The sequence below is a fragment of the Rutidosis leptorrhynchoides genome, chromosome 2, assembly GCF_046630445.1.
Source record: "Rutidosis leptorrhynchoides isolate AG116_Rl617_1_P2 chromosome 2, CSIRO_AGI_Rlap_v1, whole genome shotgun sequence".
Taxonomy (NCBI): domain Eukaryota; kingdom Viridiplantae; phylum Streptophyta; class Magnoliopsida; order Asterales; family Asteraceae; genus Rutidosis; species Rutidosis leptorrhynchoides.
Window position 1 is genome coordinate 164070636 of NC_092334.1, and position 27190 is coordinate 164097825.

The following is a 27190-nucleotide window of genomic DNA, read 5'->3' on the forward strand; positions in this document are numbered from 1 at the left end:
AAAGTTATAAAAATACAGTTTTATAAAAATATTATTTTTATATTATTTATTTTATAAAAGTATCAATTTTAAAACTAATAAAACTAATTTAAACTAAATATTACGAATTAATTAAAACTAAAATTAATTAATATAATAATTAACCCTAATTAGGTTTTATAATAATAATAATTAAATTATACTCCGTAATTAATGCAGTACCAGGTTCAGACCAGGCGTGTCAGACTGTCTCATGCGGTCGCATGAGTTTTAGCCTACGGGTTCATGCGGTCGCATGAGTTGTGGATCCAGGCCAGCTGATGGGCCGCTACAGTTGGGCCCGATTATTTTTTTACTTTTTTCTGTTTTTAATTTTATATAAAATATTTATATTTATATAAAATAAATTAAAAACTTATATTTTAAAAACTAAAATAGAAATAGAAATACTTTATAATTTTATATATTTTAAACAAACTCTAAAAAATATATATCGTTTTTCTTTCTATATTTTTTTTGTATTTTTAATATTTAAAACGTATTTTTACAAAAAGAAATTAGAACTTAATAAAAATCTTTTTTTATTTTTTATTATTATAGCGTTTCGCTTTTGGCGTTTAAGATGTCCCCGGCAGCGGCGCCAAAAATACTTGATGTGTGCAGAGGTGTATACAAAATAGTTATATATTTACTACGAAATACTATTAAATACGATACAATTTTACACAAGTTATTTATTTATTTATAGAGTGGATATACCTAAACCTTGCTACAACACTTATAGGCAGTGTACCTAATCGTACAGTAGTGTAATTTTTAGTAAGTTCGATTCGTCCACAGGGAACTAGCAAGTTTAACGCTATATTTTTTAAAACTATATTTGTATATAAATATAAATATATATATATACAAGTAGTATTATTATTATAAAAGGGAGTTTTTACCATTTAGTGACCGGTTTGTCGATTTTAAAACTTTAGTCGCAGTTAAAACCTAATGTAAAATATTAAAAATAAATATAACTTAATTTAAAGCGTAAAGTAAATGACAAAATTAAAGTGCGATAAATAAAATTGCGATAATTAAAAAGTACGATAATTAAAAGTGCAATAAATAAAATGACAGTAAATAAAAGTGCGATAAAATATGAAATAAAGGAATTATGCTTATTTAAACTTTCGTAATCATGATGTTTGACGTGTTGATTTTAATTTATTACCATGGGTTAATTGTCTTTTGTCCTGGATTATTCTATATGTCCATATGGTTTTGTCCATAACAGTCCATCAGTCATAAATATAAAGTGCGAGAGTCTTCGTCAAATTATCCTTATACCCAAAGTCAAATATTCCAACTAATTGGGGATTCGAACTGTAACAAGGTCTTAATACTTTGTTTAATGAATACACCAGGTTATCGACTGCGTGTAATCCAAGGTTTTATTACTTTGTTAACAATTACACCAATTACCCTTGTATGTAATTCACCCCTGTTTCAACAAGTCTATTGATTATTAATCTATCCCCGTGTCCGGTTAAATGAACGATAATTCGTATTTATAGATATCCCGCCCACCGTACCCGATTAAGCGTATGTGGTTATAAATAGATACGTCAAATTGTAATGTTTACATTAAATTAATGAGGTATCGTTTAGTTAATATAAAGCCCATTAATAGCCCATAGTTTAATTTCCACAAGTGTCGTTCTTTTGTCCAAACCCCAATTATGGTACAAAGCCTAATTACCCCGTCTTTAATATTTAGCCCAACATCACGATTACTTCGATTTAAATAAGCATAATAATAACTTAGCTAGGAGACATTAATTTAAAAAGGTTGAACATAACTTACAATGATTAATAATAGCGTAGCGTTACACGGACAGAATTTCGACTTACACACTTACAACATTCGCTAACATACGCTTATTATTATTAATCTTAAATTAAAATTAAAATTATAAATTATATATATATATATATATATATATATATATATATATATATATATATATATATATATATATATATATATATATATATATATATATATATATATATATATATATATATATATATATATATATATATATATATATATATATATATATATATCGTGAGTGAGAGAGATTGAAAAATTGTGTAAAAATTCGGCCAAAACACGCTAACTTTTTAGGACCTGAGCTGATATAGTATGCCATGCGACCGCATGGCTTTTACACTGCCGGCCATGCGAACGCATGGCCGCCTTTTCCTGGTGACATATGCTTCCAAAAACGTGGGCTGCTCGAGTTTTATATAATATATATAATATAATATATATAATTTTATATAATTAATTATATATTATATTATATTCTTGTACTCTGTTGACTTGTAATTTTAGCTCCGTTGCGTCGCGCGTTGAGAGTTGACTCTGGTCCCGGTTTCGGATTTTCGAACGTCCTTGCGTACAATTTAATATCTTGTACTTTGCGTTTTGCGGCTCGTACTCTTGTAACTTTTAGACGTTTCTCATCAATAATTTGAACCTCGTGATTTGTACTTTCTACTTTTTAGCTTTTTGGTCGTTTGCGTCTTCAAATCGTCGAATCTGTCTTTTGTCTTCACCTTTTAATATTTAAACGAATATCACTTGTAAATAGAACAATTGCAACTAAAAGTTTGTCTTTCTTGAGGGATAATGCAATGAAATATATGTTCATTTTTAGCATTATCACATCCATACCCTGGATGGGGCTCACTGTAGTGACCCAAACTTTTCCATGTTTATATATATTAATTGAGATTGATATTTACATGATTAAATGTTTCCAACATGTTAAGCAATCAAACTTGTTAAGACTTGATTAATTGAAATATGTTTCATATAGACAATTGACCACCCAAGTTGACCGGTGATTCACGAACGTTAAAACTTGTAAAAACTATATGATGACATATATATATGGATATATATATTGTTAACATGATACTATGATAAGTAAACATATCATTAAGTATATTAACAATGAACTACATATGTTAAAACAAGACTACTAACTTAATGATTTTTAAACGAGACATATATGTAACGATTATCGTTGTAAAGACATTTAATGTATATATATCATATTAAGAGATATTCATACATGATAATTTCATGATAATATAATAATTTAAAATCTCATTTGATATTATAAACATTGGGTTAACAACATTTAACAAGATCGTTAACCTAAAGGTTTCAAAACAACACTTACATGTAACGACTAACGATGACTTAACGACTCAGTTAAAATGTATATACATGTAGTGTTTTAATATGTATTTATACACTTTTGAAAGACTTCAATACACTTATCAAAATACTTCTACTTAACAAAAATACTTACAATTACATCCTCGTTCATTTTCATCAACAATTCTACTCGTATGCACCCGTATTCGTACTCGTACAATACACAGCTTTTAGATGTATGTACTATTGGTATATACACTCCAATGATCAGCTCTTAGCAGCCCATGTGAGTCACCTAACACATGTGGGAACCATCATTTGGCAACTAGCATGAAATATCTCATAAAATTACAAAAATATGAGTAATCATTCATGACTTATTTACATGAAAACAAAATTACATATCCTTTATATCTAATCCATACACCAACGACCAAAAACACCTACAAACACTTTCATTCTTCAATTTTCTTCATCTAATTGATCTATCTCAAGTTCTATCTTCAAGTTCTAAGTGTTCTTCATATATTCTACAAGTTCTAGTTACATAAAATCAAGAATACTTTCAAGTTTGCTAGCTCACTTCCAATCTTGTAAGGTGATCATCCAACCTCAAGAAATATTTGTTTCTTACAGTAGGTTATCATTCTAATACAAGGTAATAATCATATTCAAACATTTGGTTCAATTTCTATAACTATAACAATCTTATTTCAAGTGATGATCTTACTTGAACTTGTTTTCGTGTCATGATTCTGCTTCAAGAACTTCGAGCCATCCAAGGATCCGTTGAAGCTAGATCCATTTTTCTCTTTTCCAGTAGGTTTATCCAAGGAACTTAAGGTAGTAATGATGTTCATAACATCATTCGATTCATACATATAAAGCTATCTTATTCAAAGGTTTAAACTTGTAATCACTAGAACATAGTTTAGTTAATTCTAAACTTGTTCGCAAACAAAAGTTAATCCTTCTAACTTGACTTTTAAAATCAACTAAACACATGTTCTATATCTATATGATATGCTAACTTAATGATTTAAAACCTGGAAACACGAAAAACACCGTAAAACCGGATTTACGCCGTCAGAGTAACACCGCGGGCTGTTTTGGGTTAGTTAATTAAAAACAATGATAAACTTTGATTTAAAAGTTGTTATTCTGAGAAAATAATTTTTATTATGAACATGAAACTATATCCAAAAATTATGGTTAAACTCAAAGTGGAAGTATGTTTTCTAAAATGGTCATCTAGACGTCGTTCTTTCGACTGAAATGACTACCTTTACAAAAATGACTTGTAACTTATTTTTCCGACTATAAACCTATACTTTTTCTGTTTATATTCATAAAATAGAGTTCAATATGAAACCATAGCAATTTGATTCACTCAAAACGGATTTAAAATGAAGAAGTTATGGGTAAAACAAGATTGGATAATTTTTCTCTTTTTAGCTACGTGAAAATTGGTAACAAATCTATTCCAACCATAACTTAATCAACTTGTATTGTATATTATGTAATCTTGAGATACCATAGACACGTATACAATGTTTCGACCTATCATGTCGACACATCTATATATATTTCGGAACAACCATAGACACTCTATATGTGAATGTTGGAGTTAGCTATACAGGGTTGAGGTTGATTCCAAAATATATATAGTTTGAGTTGTGATCAATACTGAGATACGTATACACTGGGTCGTGGATTGATTCAAGATAATATTTATCGATTTATTTCTGTACATCTAACTGTGGACAACTAGTTGTAGGTTACTAACGAGGACAGCTGACTTAATAAACTTAAAACATCAAAATATATTAAAAGTTGTAAATATATTTTGAAGATACTTTGATATATATGTATATATTGTTATAGGTTCGTGAATCAACCATTCCATCTAAATTACTTCAAATTGTGATACACCACCAACTCCAAAATTCGCATCTTACTGGCACGAACCTAGTACACCAAGTTTCACTGAATATTGACCAGTAACGCGCCGGAATTTTGCTTGCAAAATTTGGTGTTTGCTTTCCGGCCTATTTTACGGCGAGTACTGCATCATCGCCTACAAATCGGCCTACGGAGAGATCTACGTTGTGGTGCAGTTTTTCCCGGACCGCGGTTGCTAGACGACTGACGGCCACGCTGCCGGAAAATCTTAAATCCTGTCGGCCGGTTACATCCACCTCTTCTGTCTTACGCTTATCTAGTTACCTGCTATTTGCTGTTTTTTTTAACTTTGCTTTGCTGCTTATTTTATTTGCACATGTTCATATAATTATTTTAATCTTGTTAGCAAGTAATTGCCTCTTTGTTAGTATTTTTTGGAAACTGTTTTGGTTGACTGGCCGGTACTTTGATCAAGATAGATAGTTATTTTATCCATTTTTATATTTATAATTAAGTATTAAATTAATAACTTATTATTTCATATCTTTTTAATCGTAGATTGTGTATTGGGATGCTATTTGTGCTTTTTTGATAGTTTATTACTGTATTATATTAATATATATAACAACTTTTTTTCTCATCTTTTATTTCATATTATAATTGTTGTATTTTTCCTTCTAATTTGTTATAAGCTAAATTTTTGGTTAGGTTACTTATAATTCTATATATAATATATATAATATAATAATTTACCTACTGTTTTTCGTTGGTGTAATTTCGTTGTTATTTACTCCCTGTTTTTTATTTATATTTCTTCTACTTGCTTATAGTTATTATTACTTTATCTTTTTTACTACTAGCTGCTCGTAGTTTGGTAAGATAGACACTAGACGTTCTTATGATTTCTTAAGGTCATGTCCTTCTGGTTCTGGGGCGGGTAGGTCGGTTGGGCCTAGAAGCGGCAATAGGTTAGCGAGGTTGGGTAGGATTAGAGTAGGTAGTTGGAATGTGGGAACTTTGACCGGCAAGCGGTATGAACTGGTCGAGACTTTACGAGAATGCAAAGTGGACATTTTGTGCGTCCAAGAGACTAGATGGAAAGGTCGAGGGGCGGCTAGGATCAATGACTACAAGTTGTGGTTCTCGGGATCGAGAGTAGCTAGGAATGGGGTTGGAATCATTATTGGCCCACCCTACAACGAGTATGTTGTGGATGTAGGTAGACGGAGCGACAGGATTATGTCGGTTAGGTTGGTTATTCAGGAGGTGACTTTCACGGTAATTTGCGCTTACGCACCCCATGCGGGCCGTGGAGATGCTGAAAAGAGACACTTCTGGGAATCGTTAGACGCGGTTGTGAGGATGTGCCCTTCGGACCATAGTTTACTTATTGGTGGAGATCTCAATGGCCATATAGGATCTGATGTTGAGGGATATGCGGGAGTCCACGGGGGTTTTGGGTACGGAGCTAGAAATGAGGAAGGACTCTCTATTCTTGAATTTGCTGTTGCCCACGACTTGGCAGTTGTGAATTCGTTTTTCAAGAAGAGGGATGCTCAGTTAGCAACTTTTCATAGCGGAGGTCATAGTACCCAGATTGACTACCTGTTAATTCGCAAAGGGGATCTTAGGACTTGTGGAGACTGTAAGGTCCTGACTGCCTGGACATGCTCCTCCCAGCACAGACTGTTGGTCATGGATTTGGTTCTCCAGAGACGGGCCACCAAGAGTGTGAGACAAGCCCAACCTAAGATCTTGTGGAAGAAGTTGAACGGAGAGAAGGCAGAGACCTTTAAAACTACGGTTATAGGTAGAGTGGATGCTGAATTAGAAATGATATCCAATGATGACACGGATCAGATGTGGAATTGTCTGGCGTCCTCCATTAGAGAGGTAGCCAAGGAAACCCTAGGTGTGGCTCTAGGTACATGTAGAGGCCATAGGGCTGTTAGAGAATCATGGTGGTTCAGTGAAGAGGTTCAAAGCAAAGTTGCGCTTAAGAAACTAAGGTTTAGGGAGCTCATCGCTGGTGGGGAGGGGACTCCGACGGATAGAATTAGGGCTGTAGAGAGATATAAAGAAGCCAAAAGAGAAGCTAAGAAGGCTGTAGCCCTAGCAAAAGAAAATGCATATGAAGATCTGTATAAGAAACTTGACTCCAAAGAGGGAGCTAATGATATTTACAAGATAGCCAAAGCTAGGGAGCGAAGACGCATGGATCTTGATAACATCAAGTTTATCAAAAATGAAGATGGTCAAACTTTAGTTAAGGAAGACGAAATTAGGAAAAGATGGGAAGAGTATTTCTCATCTCTCTTCGTAGTGGGAAGACCAGAGCGCCACGAGGACTTACAAGACGCTGATATAGAACAATCCCATAACAGCATAGATTGCGAGAGGATTAGCGAAGAGGAAGTAAGATTGGCACTACGAAAGATGGGGAGAAATAAATCAGTGGGACCGGATCAGATCCCTATTGAGGCGTGGTGGTGCCTGGGCGACACTGGTGTTAGATGGCTGACTTGCCTTTTTAACAAGACGTTTCGAAGCTCTAAAATGCCTATGGAATGGAGACTGAGTGAGACTATTCCCATCTATAAGAACAAGGGGGATGCTCAATGTTGCGGTAACTATAGAGGCATAAAATTACTTAGTCATACTATGAAGCTTTGGGAGAAAGTGATTGAGACTAGACTTCGACGCGAAACCGATGTTTCGGAGAACCAATTTGGTTTTATGCCAAAGCGCTCTTCGATAGAGGCAATCCATATTATTAGGAACCTTATGGAGAAGTATAGAGAAAAGCAAAAGAACCTAGAGATGGTCTTCTTAGACTTAGAGAAGGCCTACGATTGCGTGCCACGAAACTTGATTTGGAAGACCCTTAAGGGCAGAAGTATCTCGAGTAGGTATATTAATGTTATTAGAGATATGTACGAAGGGGCGAAGTCTTGTGTTCGAACACCGGTGGGAAATACTGAAGTTTTCCCAATAGAAGTAGGCCTGCACCAGGGATCGGCCCTTAGCCCTTTCCTTTTCGCTTTGATCATTGATGAACTTTCTCGAGGGATACAAGAATGCATCCCTTGGTGCCTGATTTTTGCCGATGATATTGTGCTCGTTTCGGATTCTAAGGAGGAGCTTAATAGAAGGCTGGAGCAATGGAGGGTGGCCTTAGAAAGTAACGGTCTATACATTAGTAGACAAAAGACAGAATATCTTAGTTGCGATTTTGATAGGAATGTTGATGAACAAAGTGATGGAGTGAACATCTGTATTGGAGACCAGATCTTGCATCCACAAACTTCGTTTAGATACCTGGGCTCGGTGTTACACAAATCGGGGAGGATAGATGAAGACGTGTCGCACCGAATTAAGGTAGGGTGGGTGAAGTGGAGAGCAGCGACTGGAGTCTTATGCGACAAGAAGATCCCCCTTAAGCTGAAAGGGAAATTCTTCAAGGTGGCAATTAGACCTGCCATGTTATACGGATCAGAGTGTTGGCCTATGACGAAAGCACAAGAGAGGAGGATGGAGGTGGCAGAGATGAGGATGCTTAGGTGGACATGTGGTAAAACCATGTTAGATATGATTCCTAATAGTGTTTTTAGGGAGAACCTGAAAGTTAGAAGCATCATCGACAAGCTTAGAGAAGAACGACTTCGATGGTTTGGGCATGTGAGAAGACGACCTCCTACTGCCCCTGTTAGGAGGGTCGAGACACTTACGGTTGACGGCGTAAGAAGAAGGGGTAGACCTACGCGTAGGTGGGAAGATAGGATAAAGCTAGACTTTAAGGAGCTCTTATTGACCGAGGACATGACCTCTGATAGGGTTGCGTGGAGGACTAGAATTAGAATAGACGAGTAGGTTTTTTGGTTTTGTTTGTGTGTTTGTGGTTTTGTGGGTCTGTGTGGGTATCTTCTTTCACTCTGCTCTTTGCTGTTTGCTGGTTTGTTGTTTTTTTTTTTTTTTTTTTTTTTTTTTTTTTGTATGTATTTTTTTTTTTTTTTTGTGCGACCTTTTTTTTTTTTTTTTTTTTTTTTTTTCTCTCTCTCTAGACCCATGCATCGATGGTGTAAGTTTGGACATGTGGGTTTCTATGTGTATGTATGGATGTTCGTGTTTGTATGTATGTATTTAACTTTGTTCGCAGGTTTATGTTTGTTTGTTTGTATGTTCGCTTGTTTTGCTTTTCTGCTTGTCTTTGATTGTATTTATGTATTTATGTATGTTTGTATTTATGTATGGTTGTATGTTTATATGTATGTATAGTTATATGTTTGGTTGTATGTATATTCGTATGTTTGTATGTATATCCGTATGTTGGTATGTATATTCGTATGTTTGTATGTTTTATATCTATGTATGCGTATGTTGGTTTTCCCGTATGTATGCTTGTTGGGTAGATACTGTTTTATGTATGTTTGTATGTTAATTCTTATAGAATGGCTTGCTATGTTGTGTTTTTATCTGTATGTGGACATATATGTTTATTTCTCATTTAATGCAGCTTTACTTTATTCGTCCTGTGCTCCGCAGTACACTCTAAGGTACGTTTTTCTTTTTTCTTTTTTACGGCGCTGTTTCGGGAGCCATCAGCAAGCGTCTAATTATTGGCGACTTGACTGTCGCTTAGAGCCTAAATCGAATCCCAGGCAACATTTTAAAACCCATGGAAATTCGTTCCACCATTTTCATGGCGTTGGCATTTAATTTTTTTTTTTTTTTTTTTTTTTTTTTTTTTGGCCGGAGGTCCGTTGCAAGCAATCTCTTTATCCGTCGAACATAGAGAGGGAGGACTTTCTCTACCCTTGTGAGTGTTTCACTCGGGGTGGTGAAATGACTTCTCTTTGTCCTAGGGTAGAGGTAGGATTGTCTACGTCTCACCTCCCCCATACCCTACAAGTGTGGGATTGGGTATTGTTGTTGTTGTTGTTGTTGTTGTTGTTCGTGAATCAACCAGTGGCCAAGTCTTACTTCCCGACGAAGTAAAAATCTGTGAAAGTGAGTTATAGTCCCACTTTTAAAATCTAATATTTTTGGGATGAGAATACATGCAGGTTTTATAAATGATTTACAAAATAGACACAAGTACGTGAAACTACATTCTATGGTTGAATTATCGAAATCGAATATGCCCCTTTTTATTAAGTCTGGTAATCTAAGAATTAGGGAACAGACACCCTAATTGACGCGAATCCTAAAGATAGATCTATTGGGCCTAACAAACCCCATCCAAAGTACCGGATGCTTTAGTACTTTGAAATTTATATCATATCCGAAGGGTGTCCCGGAATGATGGGGATATTCTTATATATGCATCTTGTTAATGTCGGTTACCAGGTGTTCACCATATGAATGATTTTTATCTCTATGTATGGGATGTGTATTGAAATATGAAATCTTGTGGTCTATTATTATGATTTGATATATATATAGGTTAAACCTATAATTCACCAACATTTTTGTTGACGTTTTAAGCATGTTTATTCTCAGGTGATTATTAAGAGCTTCCGCTGTCGCATACTTAAATAAGGACGAGATTTGGAGTCCATGCTTGTATGATATTGTGTAAAAACTGCATTCAAGAAACTTATTTTGTTGTAACATATTTGTATTGTAAACCATTATGTAATGGTCGTGTGTAAACAGGATATTTTAGATTATCATTATTTGATAATCTACGTAAAGCTTTTTAAAACCTTTATCTATGAAATAAAAGTTATGGTTTGTTTTAAAAATGAATGCAGTCTTTGAAAAACGTCTCATATAGAGGTCAAAACCTCGCAACGAAATCAATTAATATGGAACGTTTTTAATCAATAAGAACGGGACATTTCAGTTGGTATCCGAGCGTTGGTCTTAGAGAACCAGAATTTTGCATTAGTGTGTCTTATCGAGTTTGTTAGGATGCATTAGTGAGTCTGGACTTCGACCGTGTTTACTTGAAAAATGATTGCTTAACAAATTTTGTTGGAAACTATATATTTTTAACATGTGAATATTATGTGATATATTAATCTCTTAACGCGTTTGATATTATGTGATAGATGTCTACCTCTAGAACAAGTCCCATTGACTCACCTAATAATAATGAAGAGTCAAATGTAAATTGGAATGATTCGTGGACTGATTCACAAGTTCCCGAAGAGGAACCGGAAGAAGAGTCGGAACCGGAAGAAGAATCGGAACCGGAAGAAGAATCGGAACCGGATGAAGAAATAGAACCGGTGAGGGAAATAATAAAACAGTTAAGTAAAAGAAAATCCTCAACCAACCGACCAAGGTTAATTATGGTCAATGGTGTTTCCGCCAAGGAAGCAAAATATTGGGAGGATTACCAATTCTCCGATGAATCGGATTCCGACGAGAATTCCGATGATGTTATAGAAATTACCCCAACTAAATTTAAAAAGGCAAAAGAAAATAATAAGGGAAAGGGCATAAAAATAGAGAAATCTAATTCCAACCCCGATGAACTTTATATGTATCGTCAACCCCCGAAGTCCTTAAGTTGTAACAATGACCCGGGAACCTCTAAACCACCAGGTTTTTCTAAACCAATGTGGAAAATGACGGCTCGTATTAGGGGAACATCATATATCCCTAGAAACTTGGCAAAACGAACCAAAACCAAAGAAGAACAAACAAGCGAGTCGGAATAAGATAGTTGTATTCGTGTAGTGTAATATATGTAATATAGTGTGCTTATGCTTTATGATATATGTAAAAATTGCTTGTATTAATAAGTATTTTTTTTATGAATCTAACTCTTGTCTATTTTACAGTATAAAAACACAAAATGGATAGACAACCCAATATTTTAAGAGACCTACCCGGAGGCATGATTGATGAAATCTTGTCTAGAGTCGGTCAGAATTCTTCGGCACAACTATTTAAGGCGAGATCAGTTTGTAAGACATTCGAAGAACGTTCCAAGAATGCCTTGGTTTATAAAAGGCTTTCGTTCGAAAGATGGGGGATATCACATTGGGAAATCCATAAGTTACGATGTGTTTACTTTGACGCATATATTGCGGGGAACCCAAATGCTATTTTACGCAATGGGTTAAGAAATTATTTTGACTCAATATATCCGAATATTGGACTTCGTGATTTAGAAAAAGCGGCTAACATGCAACATAAAGAAGCATGTTATGCTTACGGATTAGTAATGTTCGCTTCTCACCAAAGTGAGAACAAGAACATCGGGCTACAACTATTAAACAAAACGTTTCCACAAGTGACGGAGTCGGTAATTGGGGTAAGAAATGAGGTTTTTAGATTGTTACGGGACTGTTGGACATTACGTAACCCTCGTCCCTTTGACGACGTTACAACACGCTGTCTAATCAACGGCCATAACGGTTATGTTCCACAAGACCAAGGATGGGAAATAATCCTAGTAAAACCAGAATGCATGACTTGTTTCTGGACGTATGAATTATGTGTCTTTATTACCTTTGCTGAACGACTTGTGTACTAGCTAGAATTATCTTCACAACCATCTTGTATCAAATTTATTGTGTGCTATATTTCATGCTATATGTAAAATAAGCGGTATTGTAAGTTTGTAAAATATTGTGTAAAAGTTTGAACGCGAAATATTATTATAATCAGTTTTTCATATAGAATTGTAGTAGTTGAATTGTATATTAGCTACTAAGTATGAACTTAACGGGTAGGTACTACCCGAATTTAAACTTATAAAACGCTAATATGAAGAAAAAGCTTTTATAAATGAGTTCATATTATGCTACGAAATACTATTAACTACTCTTAATATTCTGTATGATTAACTTGTTCCATTTGACTATTTTGAAGGAAATGGCACCGACTACTCGACACACCGTGAATATGAATGAAGAGGAATTCCGTACTTTTCTAGCTTCAAACATAGCCGCAGTACAGGCTGCGCTACATACCAACAATAACCTTGGATCTAGCAGTACAGGAAATCGTGTAGGATGCACCTACAAAGAATTCACTGCCTGCAAACCTTTAGAATTTGATGGAACCGAAGGACCGATCGGATTGAAACGGTGGACCGAGAAGGTCGAATCGGTGTTTGCCATAAGTAAGTGTACTGAAGAGGACAAAGTGAAGTACGCTACGCATACCTTCACAGGTTCTGCGTTAACATGGTGGAATACCTATCTAGAGCAAGTGGGACAAGACGATGCGTACGCACTACCGTGGTCAGCATTCAAGCACTTGATGAACGAGAAGTACCGTCCCAGAACCGAGGTCAATAAGCTCAAGACAGAACTTAGAGGGTTACGAACCCAAGGATTTGATATTACCACGTACGAAAGACGATTCACAGAATTGTGCCTATTGTGTCCGGGAGCATTCGAAGATGAGGAAGAGAAGATCGACGCGTTTGTGAAAGGATTACCGGAAAGAATCCAAGAAGATATAAGTTCACACGAGCCCGCCTCCATACAACAGGCATGTAGAATGGCTCACAAACTAGTGAACCAGATTGAAGAAAGAATTAAAGAACAGACTACTGAAGAGGCCAATGTGAAGCAAGTCAAAAGAAAGTGGGAGGAAAACGGTGATAAGAATCACCAATACAACAACAACAGCAATTACAACAATAATCGCAACAATTATCCCAACAATCGCAAAATCAATTGCAACTACAACAAACGACCCAACAACAACAACAACAACAACAACAACAACAACAACTACTACTACAATAATCATCCCAACAACAATAATAACCGCAACAACAACAACAATCAGAAGCAGCTATGCCAAAGGTGTGAAAAGTATCACTAGGGGTTCTGCACCAAATTTTGCAACAAGTGTAAAAGAAATGGTCATAGCGCGACGAAGTGTGAGGTCTACGGACCAGGGGTTTATAGAACGAAAGGAACAAATGGTGTCGGAACGAGTAATGGCGGAGCAAGTATTGTCGGAGCAAGTTATGCCAATGTAGTTTGTTATAAATGTGGAAAACCGGGCCACATTATTAGAAATTGCCCGAACCAGGAGAACACGAATGGACAAGGCCGCGGAAGAGTTTTCAATATTAATGCGGCAGAGGCACAGGAAGACCCGAAACTTGTTACGGGTACGTTTCTTATTGACAATAAATCTGCTTACGTTTTATTTGATTCGGGTGCGGATAGAAGCTATATGAGTAGAGATTTTTGTGCTAAATTAAGTTATCCATTGACGCCTTTGGATAGTAAATTTTTACTCGAATTAGCAAATGGTAAATTAATTTCAGCAGATAATATATGTCGGAATCGAGAAATTAAACTGGTTAGCGAAACATTTAAAATTGATTTGATACCAGTAGAGTTAGGGAGTTTTGATGTGATAATCGGTATGGACTGGATGAAAGAAGTGAAAGCAGAGATCGTTTGTTACAAAAATGCAATTCGCATTATACGAGAAAAAGGAAAACCCTTAATGGTGTACGGAGAAAAGGGCAACACGAAGCTACATCTTATTAGTAATTTGAAGGCACAAAAACTAATAAGAAAAGGTTGCTATGCTGTTCTAGCACACGTCGAGAAAGTACAAACTGAAGAAAAGAGCATCAATGATGTTCCCATTGCAAAAGAATTTCCCGATGTATTTCCGAAAGAATTACCGGGATTACCCCCACATCGATCCGTTGAATTTCAAATAGATCTTGTACCAGGAGCTGCACCAATAGCTCGTGCTCCTTACAGACTCGCACCCAGCGAGATGAAAGAACTGCAAAGCCAATTACAAGAACTTTTAGAGCGTGGTTTCATTCGACCAAGCACATCACCATGGGGAGCTCGTGTTTTGTTTGTCAAGAAGAAAGATGGTACATTCAGGTTGTGTATCGACTATCGAGAGTTGAAAAAACTTACCATCAAGAACAGCTACCCACTACCGAGAATCGACGACTTATTTGATCAACTACAAGGCTCGTCTGTTTATTCAAAGATTGACTTACGTTCCGGGTATCATCAAATGCGGGTGAAAGAAGATGATATTCCAAAGACTGCTTTCAGAACACGTTACGGTCATTACGAGTTTATGGTCATGCCGTTTGGTTTAACTAATGCACCAGCTGTGTTCATGGACCTTATGAACCGAGTGTGTGGACCATACCTTGACAAGTTTGTCATTGTTTTCATTGATGACATACTTATTTACTCAAAGAATGACCAAGAACACGGTGAACATTTGAGAAAGGTGTTAGAAGTATTGAGGAAGGAAGAATTGTACGCTAAGTTTTCAAAGTGTGCATTTTGGTTGGAAGAAGTTCAATTCCTCGGTCACATAGTGAACAAAGAAGGTATTAAGGTGGATCCGGCAAAGATAGAAACTGTTGAAAAGTGGGAAACCCCGAAAACTCCGAAACACATACGCCAGTTTTTAGGACTAGCTGGTTACTACAGAAGGTTCATCCAAGACTTTTCCAGAATAGCAAAACCCTTGACTGCATTAACGCATAAAGGGAAGAAATTTGAATGGAATGATGAACAAGAGAAAGCGTTTCAGTTATTGAAGAAAAAGCTAACTACGCCACCTATATTGTCATTGCCTGAAGGGAATGATGATTTTGTGATTTATTGTGACGCATCAAAGCAAGGTCTCGGTTGTGTATTAACGCAATGAACGAAGTTGATTGCTTATGCGTCTAGACAATTGAAGATTCACGAACAAAATTATACGATGCATGATTTGGAATTAGGCGCGGTTGTTTTTGCATTAAAGACTTGGAGGCACTACTTATATGTGGTCAAAAGTATTATATATACCGACCACAAAAGTCTTCAACACATATTTAATCAGAAACAACTGAATATGAGGCAGCGTAGGTGGATTGAATTGTTGAATGATTACGACTTTGAGATTCGTTACCACCCGGGGAAGGCAAATGTGGTAGCCAATGCCTTGAGCAGGAAGGACAGAGAACCCATTCGAGTAAAATCTATGAATATAATGATTCATAATAACCTTACTACTCAAATAAAGGAGGCGCAACAAGGAGTTTTAAAAGAGGGAAATTTAAAGGATGAAATACCCAAAGTATCAGAAAAGCATCTTAATATTCGGGAAGACGGAACCCGGTATAAGGCTGAAAGGATTTGGGTACCAAAATTTGGAGATATGAGAGAAATGGTACTTAGAGAAGCTCATAAAACCAGATACTCAATACATCCTGGAACGGGGAAGATGTACAAGGATCTCAAGAAACATTTTTGGTGGCCGGGTATGAAAGCCGATGTTGCTAAATACGTAGGAGAATGTTTGACGTGTTCTAAGGTCAAAGCTGAGCATCAGAAACCATCAGGTCTACTTTAACAACCCGAAATCCCGGAATGGAAATGGGAAAACATTACCATGGATTTCATCACTAAATTGCCAAGGACTGCAAGTGGTTTTGATACTATTTGGGTAATAGTTGATCGTCTCACCAAATCAGCACACTTTCTGCCAATAAGAGAAGATGACAAGATGGAGAAGTTAGCACGACAGTATTTGAAGGAAGTCGTCTCCAGACATAGAATACCAATCTCTATTATCTCTGATAGGGATGGTAGATTTATTTCAAGATTCTGGCAGACATTACAGCAAGCATTAGGAACTCGTCTAGACATGAGTACTGCCTATCATCCACAAACTGATGGGCAGAGCGAAAGGACGATACAAACGCTTGAAGACATGCTACGAGCATGTGTTATTGATTTCGGAAACAGTTGGGATCGACATCTACCGTTAGTAGAATTTTCCTACAACAACAGCTACCATTCAAGCATTGAGATGGCGCCGTTTGAAGCACTTTATGGTAGAAAGTGCAGGTCTCTGATTTGTTGGAGTGAAGTGGGGGATAGACAGATTATGGGTCCGGAGATTATACAAGAAACTACCGAGAAGATCATCCAAATTCAACGGTTGAAAACCGCCCAAAGTCGACAAAAGAGCTACGCTGACATTAAAAGAAAAGATATAGAATTTGAAATTGGAGAGATGGTCATGCTTAAAGTTGCACCTTGGAAAGGCGTTGTTCGATTTGGTAAACGAGGGAAATTAAATCCAAGGTATATTGGACCATTCAAGATTATTGATCGTGTCGGACCAGTAGCTTACCGACTTGAGTTACCTCAACAACTCGCGGCTGTACATAACACTTTCCACGTCTCGAATTTGAAGAAATGTTTTGCTAAAGAAGATCTCACTATTCCGTTAGATGAAATCCAAATCAACGAAAAACTTCAATTCATCGAAGAACCTGTCGAAATAATGGATCGTGAGGTTAAAAGACTTAAGCAAAACAAGATACCAATTGTTAAGGTTCGATGGAATGGTCGTAGAGGACCCGAGTTCACCTGGGAGCGTGAAGATCAGATGAATAAGAAATACCCGCATCTATTTCCAGAAGATTCGTCAACACCTTCAACAGCTTAAAATTTCGGGACGAAATTTATTTAACGGGTAGGTACTGTAGTGACCCGAACTTTTCCATGTTTATATATATTAATTGAGATTGATATTTACATGATTAAATGTTTCCAACATGTTAAGCAATCAAATTTGTTAAGACTTGATTAATTGAAATATGTTTCATATAGACAATTGACCACCCAAGTTGACCGGTGATTCACGAACGTTAAAACTTGTAAAAACTATATGATGACATATATATATGGATATATATATTGTTAACATGATACTATGATAAGTAAACATATCATTAAGTATATTAACAATGAACTACATATGTTAAAACAAGACTACTAACTTAATGATTTTTAAACGAGACATATATGTAACGATTATCGTTGTAAAGACATTTAATGTATATATATCATATTAAGAGATATTCATACATGATAATTTCATGATAATATAATAATTTAAAATCTCATTTGATAATATAAACATTGGGTTAACAACATTTAACAAGATCGTTAACCTAAAGGTTTCAAAACAACACTTACATGTAACGACTAACGATGACTTAACGACTCAGTTAAAATGTATATACATGTAGTGTTTTAATATGTATTTATACACTTTTGAAAGACTTCAATACGCTTATCAAAATACTTCTACTTAACAAAAATGCTTACAATTACATCCTCGTTCATTTTCATCAACAATTCTACTCGTATGCACCCGTATTCGTACTCGTACAATACACAGCTTTTAGATGTATGTAATATTGGTATATACACTCCAATGATCAGCTCTTAGCAGCCCATGTGAGTCACCTAACACATGTGTGAACCATCATTTGGCAACTAGCATGAAATATCTCATAAAATTACAAAAATATGAGTAATCATTCATGACTTATTTACATGAAAACAAAATTACATATCCTTTATATCTAATCCACACACCAACGACCAAAAACACCTACAAACACTTTCATTCTTCAATTTTCTTCATATAATTGATCTATCTCAAGTTCTATCTTCAAGTTCTAAGTGTTCTTCATATATTCTACAAGTTCTAGTTACATAAAATCAAGAATACTTTCAAGTTTGCTAGCTCACTTCCAATCTTGTAAGGTGATCATCCAACCTCAAGAAATATTTGTTTCTTACATTAGGTTATCATTCCAATACAAGGTAATAATCATATTCAAACTTTGGTTCAATTTCTATAACTATAACAATCTTATTTCAAGTGATGATCTTACTTGAACTTGTTTTCGTGTCATGATTCTGCTTCAAGAACTTCGAGCCATCCAAGGATCCGTTGAAGCTAGATCCATTTTTCTCTTTTCCAGTAGGTTTATCCAAGGAACTTAAGGTAGTAATGATGTTCATAACATCATTCGATTCATACATATAAAGCTATCTTATTCAAAGGTTTAAACTTGTAATCACTAGAACATAGTTTAGTTAATTCTAAACTTGTTCGCAAACAAAAGTTAATCCTTCTAACTTGACTTTTAAAATCAACTAAACACATGTTCTATATCTATATGATATGCTAACTTAATGATTTAAAACCTGGAAACACGAAAAACACCGTAAAACCGGATTTACGCCGTCAGAGTAACACCGCGGGCTGTTTTGGGTTAGTTAATTAAAAACTATGATAAACTTTGATTTAAAAGTTGTTATTCTGAGAAAATAATTTTTATTATGAACATGAAACTATATCCAAAAATTATGGTTAAACTCAAAGTGGAAGTATGTTTTCTAAAATGGTCATCTAGACGTCGTTCTTTCGACTGAAATGACTACCTTTACAAAAACGACTTGTAACTTATTTTTCCGACTATAAACCTATACTTTTTCTGTTTAGATTCATAAAATAGAGTTCAATATGAAACCATAGCAATTTGATTCACTCAAAACGGATTTAAAATGAAGAAGTTATGGGTAAAACAAGATTGGATAATTTTTCTCTTTTTAGCTACGTGAAAATTGGTAACAAATCTATTCCAACCATAACTTAATCAACTTGTATTGTATATTATGTAATCTTGAGATACCGTAGACACGTATACAATGTTTCGACCTATCATGTCGACACATCTATATATATTTCGGAACAACCATAGACACTCTATATGTGAATGTTGGAGTTAGCTATACAGGGTTGAGGTTGATTCCAAAATATATATAGTTTGAGTTGTGATCAATACTGAGATACGTATACACTGGGTCGTGGATTGATTCAAGATAATATTTATCGATTTATTTCTGTACATCTAACTGTGGACAACTAGTTGTAGGTTACTAACGAGGACAGCTGACTTAATAAACTTAAAACATCAAAATATATTAAAAGTTGTAAATATATTTTGAACATACTTTGATATATATGTATATATTGTTATAGGTTCGTGAATCAACCAGTGGCCAAGTCTTACTTCCCGACGAAGTAAAAATCTGTGAAAGTGAGTTATAGTCCCACTTTTAAAATCTAATATTTTTGGGATGAGAATACATGCAGGTTTTATAAATGATTTACAAAATAGACACAAGTACGTGAAACTACATTCTATGGTTGAATTATCGAAATCGAATATGCCCCTTTTTATTAAGTCTGGTAATCTAAGAATTAGGGAACAGACACCCTAATTGACGCGAATCCTAAAGATAGATCTATTGGGCCTAACAAACCCCATCCAAAGTACCGGATGCTTTAGTACTTTAAAATTTATATCATATCCGAAGGGTGTCCCGGAATGATGGGGATATTCTTATATATGCATCTTGTTAATGTCGGTTATCAGGTGTTCACCATATGAATGATTTTTATCTCTATGTATGGGATGTGTATTGAAATATGAAATCTTGTGGTCTATTATTATGATTTGATATATATATAGGTTAAACCTATAACTCACCAACATTTTTGTTGACGTTTTAAGCATGTTTATTCTCAGGTGATTATTAAGAGCTTCTGCTGTCGCATACTTAAATAAGGACGAGATTTGGAGTCCATGCTTGTATGATATTGTGTAAAAACTGCATTCAAGAAACTTATTTTGTTGTAACATATTTGTATTGTAAACCATTATGTAATGGTCGTGTGTAAACAGGATATTTTAGATTATCATTATTTGATAATCTACGTAAAGCTTTTTAAAACCTTTATCTATGAAATAAAAGTTATGGTTTGTTTTAAAAATGAATGCAGTCTTTGAAAAACGTCTCATATAGAGGTCAAAACCTCGCAACGAAATCAATTAATATGGAACGTTTTTAATCAATAAGAACGGGACATTTCACTCGTTGGGCCCGATAGATCTATCTTTAGGATTCGCGTCAATTAGGGGTCATTTCCCTAATTCTTAGGTTACCAGACTTGAAGGGGCGATATTCGGTTTAATAATCCAACAATAGAATGTAATTTTGATTACTTGTGTCTATTTCGTAAAACATTTATAAAAGCAGCGCATGTATTCTCAGTCCCAAAAATATATATTGCAAAAGCATTTAAAAAAGGAACAAATGAAACTCACAATACTGTATTTCGTAGTAAAAATACATATGACTGCATTGACAAATGCAAGGTTGGCCTCGGATTCACGAACCTACATTAAGTATATATATATATATATATATATATATATATATATATATATATATATATATATATATATATATATATATATATATATATTATATGTTGGTTAATATCTGTCTAACAATTTAGGTCAAGTGGTAGTGTATCACAATCCTAATGCTCGAGATTATCATGCAAAAGTCAACAAAAGTCAATTTGACTAAAATGACTTTAAAAATCAATACATGTTTATTATATAACTTAAATAGTCGTTTTATATTTAAATATATTTATCAGATGTTATTAAAGTAAATAATACAAGTTATTTATTAATAAATAAAAATTTATATTAAAATTTTATATATGATAAAAATATGCTTTTATATATCTTAAGTAATATAGTTTATATAGTTCACTTAATATCATAAAAATATAGTGGTATGTATTATTATATTACATGTGGTAAAAATATCTTTGTATTACATATTTTTTTGATAAGATAATATTGATCAAAATAATAATAAATAAAAGTTGTATTATTTTGTAATAATAATAATTATTATTATTCTACTAATAATAATAAAAATATTTATATTTACTAATAATGATAACAATTATGATAAAATGATAATTCTAATCATGATAATTTTAATAATAACGATACTTTTTAAATAATAATATTTTTATATAACAATAATAATTTTAAAAATGATAATTTTTAATAATAATATAAAATGATAGTAATAATGATAAATGATAATTTTAATGAAAATGATAGTTTTAATATTAATGATACTTTTAATAATAATATTGATAAAAATAATGAAAACGATATTTTTATCTAAATCAATATCATAAAATATTTTAATTTCATCATGATACTTATACTCGTTATTTCCTAATCGATTTATTTAATAGATTTTAGTCCACTTTTAAATCCCATTCATAATAATGATAATAATACTAGCAATTATAATAATTAGATGATACTAATATTAGTTTTAATGATAATGATAATAAATATTATAATAATATTAATGATAATACTAATAATAATAATAATAATAATAATAATAATAATAATAATAATAATAATAATAATAATAATAATAATAATATTAATCTTAATAATAATAATAATAATAATAATAATAATCATAATAATAATAATAATAATAATAATAATAATGATGATGATGATGATAATAATAATAATAATAACAACGATATTATTAATAATAACTTTAATAATAGTAATGATAGTAATAATAATAGCAATAACAATTTTTAATGATAATACTTATATTAATAACAATAATGATAATAATAATAATAATAATAATAATAATAATAATAATAATAATAATAATAATAATAATAATAATAATAATAATAATTAGATAATAATAATAATGATGATTGTAATCATTTTTAATAATAATATGAAAATTAATGATAATTCAATTGGTCATATCTTTTAATCCGTTCATCGAAACCACACGACTTCTAAATAAAAAGTTATTAATTTTTCGCCAGCTTTTAAACGACATGCATATCATATACGTTATCTCAGTAGCATATGTATTAAATTCATGATTTATCAAAAATTATATAATACATTCAAACATGCATAATCATATATACTCGAGCACTAGTCAGGGATACACTATTAATATATAAAAGATAAGATATGAATGCTCACGTATCAATATTGAGATTCAATATTGCAGGAAAGTACGTAGACGCAACAGAGATGATAAACACTAGTTTGACCTCGCGAGCAATATCCCCGAACAATACCCATAACCTCCTTAGCTATAACCCATAATTTCCTTAGCTCTATCCAGCTCGAAAAATCATTTTGAAATTATTTGAACATAACCTCGTCGTAGTATTTTATGTATAATACCTAATAATAATAATAATAATACTACTACTAATAATACGATTAATAATAATAATATTAAAAGAAAAATGTGACGATGATGGTAATTTGTACTATCATGATGATTTCAATATTCTCTTGGTTCAATAAAAAAAAGTTCAAAAAGCATGACCTGATGCGCTTGGATTCATCATGTCTTTTTATCCCGCAGAATTGATGAATTGATGGACGGTGGATGGCGGGGTAAACTAGATGGTCTCCTGGGTTTTACTCGCGACGGTCGGTCCCGGTTGCGTCTCTTTGGTATTTTGAAGAGCTGTGCCTTTCAGCTTTTCAGAGAGCGAGACCTGTCGCATGAGTACATTTAAAGGTATTAATATTTATAAGAGCTAGGCATGGGCTTGTACTCACAGTTATCTAATGACTAGATAGTGTAGGTATAACCTAGGGTCGTCACGTGACTCAACAGTTTGACGAGAATTACAAGGTTTCGTATTCTGGACTTAACTTAATGTTTTATTATATTTTTGTGAGTACTTTTACGCTTATCTGTTTATAATATAGTTGTTGAATATTTTTTGTGTTGCGTTTTTTTGTTTTATACCTACCTACTTAACTAATACGTAATATATATATATATATATATATATATATATATATATATATATATATATATATATACATATATATATATATATATATTGTACATCCTCAAACCGGGCTTAGATGAATTTACTTTTTACCCTTTAAATATTTTAAAGTAAAATAAAATATGATAATTATTTTTAAATTGCGCATATTTAATTATTATTCCAGCGGGTGCGTTTTATGATGGGACACGATAATAATTTATTTATTAATTTTGGACCCCGTTTGGGTTATTTAAGAGGTGCGTTGCGTTTTAGTAAACTGGTAAATACCCGTGTTTTATCGTGTATGGGTTTAACACTTAAATAAATAAAATGACATGCGTGGTTTTAATTAGTGCAGTACATGGTTTTCATTTTTGTTCTTCCTTTCTCCCTTGATTCATACATATCGATGCTCATACATACACACATACAAAGCCCTAAATTAACTTGATGAACATGAAAGATGAAATGGAAGAGTAGATTAGTGAGTTTGTTCTTCCCTCTCCTTCTTCCTCCCTCTCTCACGTACGCACCTACCCACCACCACCATGAAACCCTAGTTTTTTATTGATGAAGAAGATGATGATTTCATGAACTAAAATTGGGATTCTTGCTTCCTTTAACATCTAGCTTCAAGGTTTGTTCATAATTTGTACTAAATTCTTGTTTACTTAAGGTTTTGCTAGTTGTTTTTAATTGATAAAATGAGTGCTTGAATCTTGATTTTTTTTAGTGATGAAATTGCTTGATAAATGTTAGATTTAAGTTAGATAATTGCTAGTAAACAAATGTGGGTTTGATTATTACTTGAAAATGCAAGAAATAACAAAAATTGGGGGTCACCATATGGACGGCAGCAGCCGTAGCTGCTGCTACTATTTTGGGGTGGCTGTCGCCACCGCTGCTATCGGCCAGTGGTGGTGGTTGGCGGTCGTTGGCGGTGTTTGTCGATTTTTGGTGCACGAGACGGTTTAACTTGATTGTTTTGACCCCGACCCGTTTGAATTAATTATGTTTGTATCGGTTTTGTCATTTTTAGTCCATGACCCAATTTTTGTAAGTTAATTTGGGTAGTGTTTGGTATATGTGGACTCTTGGAGAAATGCTTGGTTCGTTGACCCGTTTGGACCCCGACTCATTTCGATTATTTATGTAGGTTTTAGTTGCTTATATCGCCCATTTGGACCCATGACCAATTTGGGGGTTTTGTTATGGTCTTTAATTGTTTAATTGAGATTTTGTCATGAATACATAATTTGTAGTAACTTAGTTGTTGGTTGCGACCCGTTCATTTGGACTTATTTTATATATATATATATATATATATATATATATATATATATATATATATATATATATATATATATATATATATATATGCAAGAATATATATAAATATATATAGGAGTATATATATAAGTTCGATTGTCCGTTTAACTTTGACTCGCTTGTGGTATTGACTTGAGTTTTTAATAGTTCAGTATGATAAATTGTGGGATTGTGAGATGTGTCAATTATAGTGTGCTTTGTGTAATTAGTGAGACTCGCTCATTCGGACGTAGTGTGTGTGTATATATATATAGACATGTGCGTGCATATATGAGTATATATATAAGAATATATATACATGTGTGTATATATTTTAGTGTATATATATATTGATATATATGCAAGTTTATATATATGTATATGTATACAAGAAGAATATACGTATATGCATAAATGTGTAATCACCCGTTTGACGTTGACCATTTGTTTGACGAGCGAGTTGATTCGCAAGTGCGTGTATATATATTTATGTACATGTAGATATGTGTGTGTATATATATATATATATATATATATATATATATATATATATATATATATATATATATATATATATATATATATATATGTGTGTGTGTGTGTGTGTGTGTGTGTGTGTGTATGTATGAAGTGTTGTGTATATATATACAGTGATTGTGATATTGTTAGTAATTGGGATACGATTTACTAACTTATGGGTATTGTTCTCAGGTGATACGGACAAGGAGAAGACTCGGTGACATTAGACTACCGAGTGATGCCGGTATCGGTGAGTGGGACTAATTGGAGTATATAGTATAGAGTAGTATGTTATATTATGATTGTCATGCTTGTTAGATATGCTTAATGTTACCGTTAGTTAGTATGTTATGATGACTGCATGTTAGTTGATGCTTGTCTGCTGGAGCCCAGTGCGTCCCTATTGTGTGGTAGCCTCGGTAGGAGAGATCAACCTGCAGGTTGGTTTCCTCATGTGGTAGCCTAGAAAATCGTGGTGCATATATGTGAGAATGACGTATCCGTCGCGTGTAGATTATATATATACAACATGGTGGTGGAGGAACTTCTGGTAAGCCCCAGTCCGATCAACTGGTGGTTAGTGGTTTGGCCAAACCGCCAGAGTCTCTGTAGACGGCACTTGGATGATGTTTATGTGTTAGACTATGTGACATGATTAGTATAACAGTTCTGTATGCTATTACCTGAAGTTAGTTGCACTCACTTAGCTTCGTGCTAACCCCCTCCTCTTCCCTTCTTCCCTACAGGTTGACTGTTGCATACCTGATAGATTCCAGGGAGACAGATTGTTGGGAGATATGTTTGACTAGTCGAAACTCTGATGTCGCGTCTTTTCTATTAAAGTTGTATTAATGTTTAGTATAACACCCGGTCATTTATTTATTAACGTGTTTATTATTAATGGGATTTTATATAGATATACATGTTTATATTATGTATCTGTAAATAGGCCTTCCGTTGTATTTTAAATAAAATATATGGGGTGTTAAAACTTGGTATCAGAGCGTAGGTTTGGCAACATGCGCACGAAAGTGACATGTTCCCAAACCATGAGTTGAGTCAAACATATCTCAGGGATGGGTTAAGTGAATGAAGTAGGGTTCGATGTGTTAGTTGATAGAAGCTAATAGATTATCTACTAAGCTTTTGTGTGTGAGAAGTTGTGATAAGACAGGTACGAAGATCGATTCCACCCTGCTGATGCCCCATTGACCCTCAACGTTGACAAAACTTCGGTGGACGGGTTTCATACTGAGTGGGATTAAGGACTTGACGAGTATCAGTTACCATGGCTTCAAGGTTGAGGCTTCAGTTGCATAATAATAGAGGGTCAAAGGTGCGGGTGCGATCAAGGTGTTGATAGATACAGAAGATGTCTTCTTATTCATAAAGGTACATACTTGTTACATTACTGTAATTATTATTATTATTTTACCTGTAGATTGTGTTCCTATCTTTGATGAATTTTGTGTTTGTTGTAATGATAATCTGTGATGATTAGTGTTTCTATTTGCGATTGATTGATTATTCCTGTAAGATAGAAGTAGATGACAGTTGATGGATCCAGTTACGACAACTGTGTCTGGATCTACCCTTGCCACTATCGGGATTTTATTCCCATAGACTGACGGCCATGTTCTGTGAGACTTCATAGATATGACCTTTGTGATATTGTGTCATGCTTTTGTGAATTGTTTGTTATATGAACTGTTATGCTATAAAATATGAATTTACTTTTTACCCTTTAAATATTTTAAAGTAAAA

At 33.8% G+C, this 27190-nt stretch overlaps 1 protein-coding gene across 1 annotated transcript in view; it reads left to right on the forward strand.

The window, feature by feature from the left end:
• Nucleotides 1-27190, forward strand: part of LOC139888406 (uncharacterized) — a 62039-nt gene that overhangs the window by 30562 nt on the left and 4287 nt on the right. The window contains exons 2-5 of the mRNA XM_071871415.1: nucleotides 6013-7727; nucleotides 9163-9219; nucleotides 9377-9430; nucleotides 9549-9654. Of these exons, the coding sequence (XP_071727516.1) occupies nucleotides 6013-7727; nucleotides 9163-9219; nucleotides 9377-9430; nucleotides 9549-9654 (1932 nt within the window). The remainder of the gene's footprint in view (nucleotides 1-6012; nucleotides 7728-9162; nucleotides 9220-9376; nucleotides 9431-9548; nucleotides 9655-27190) is intronic.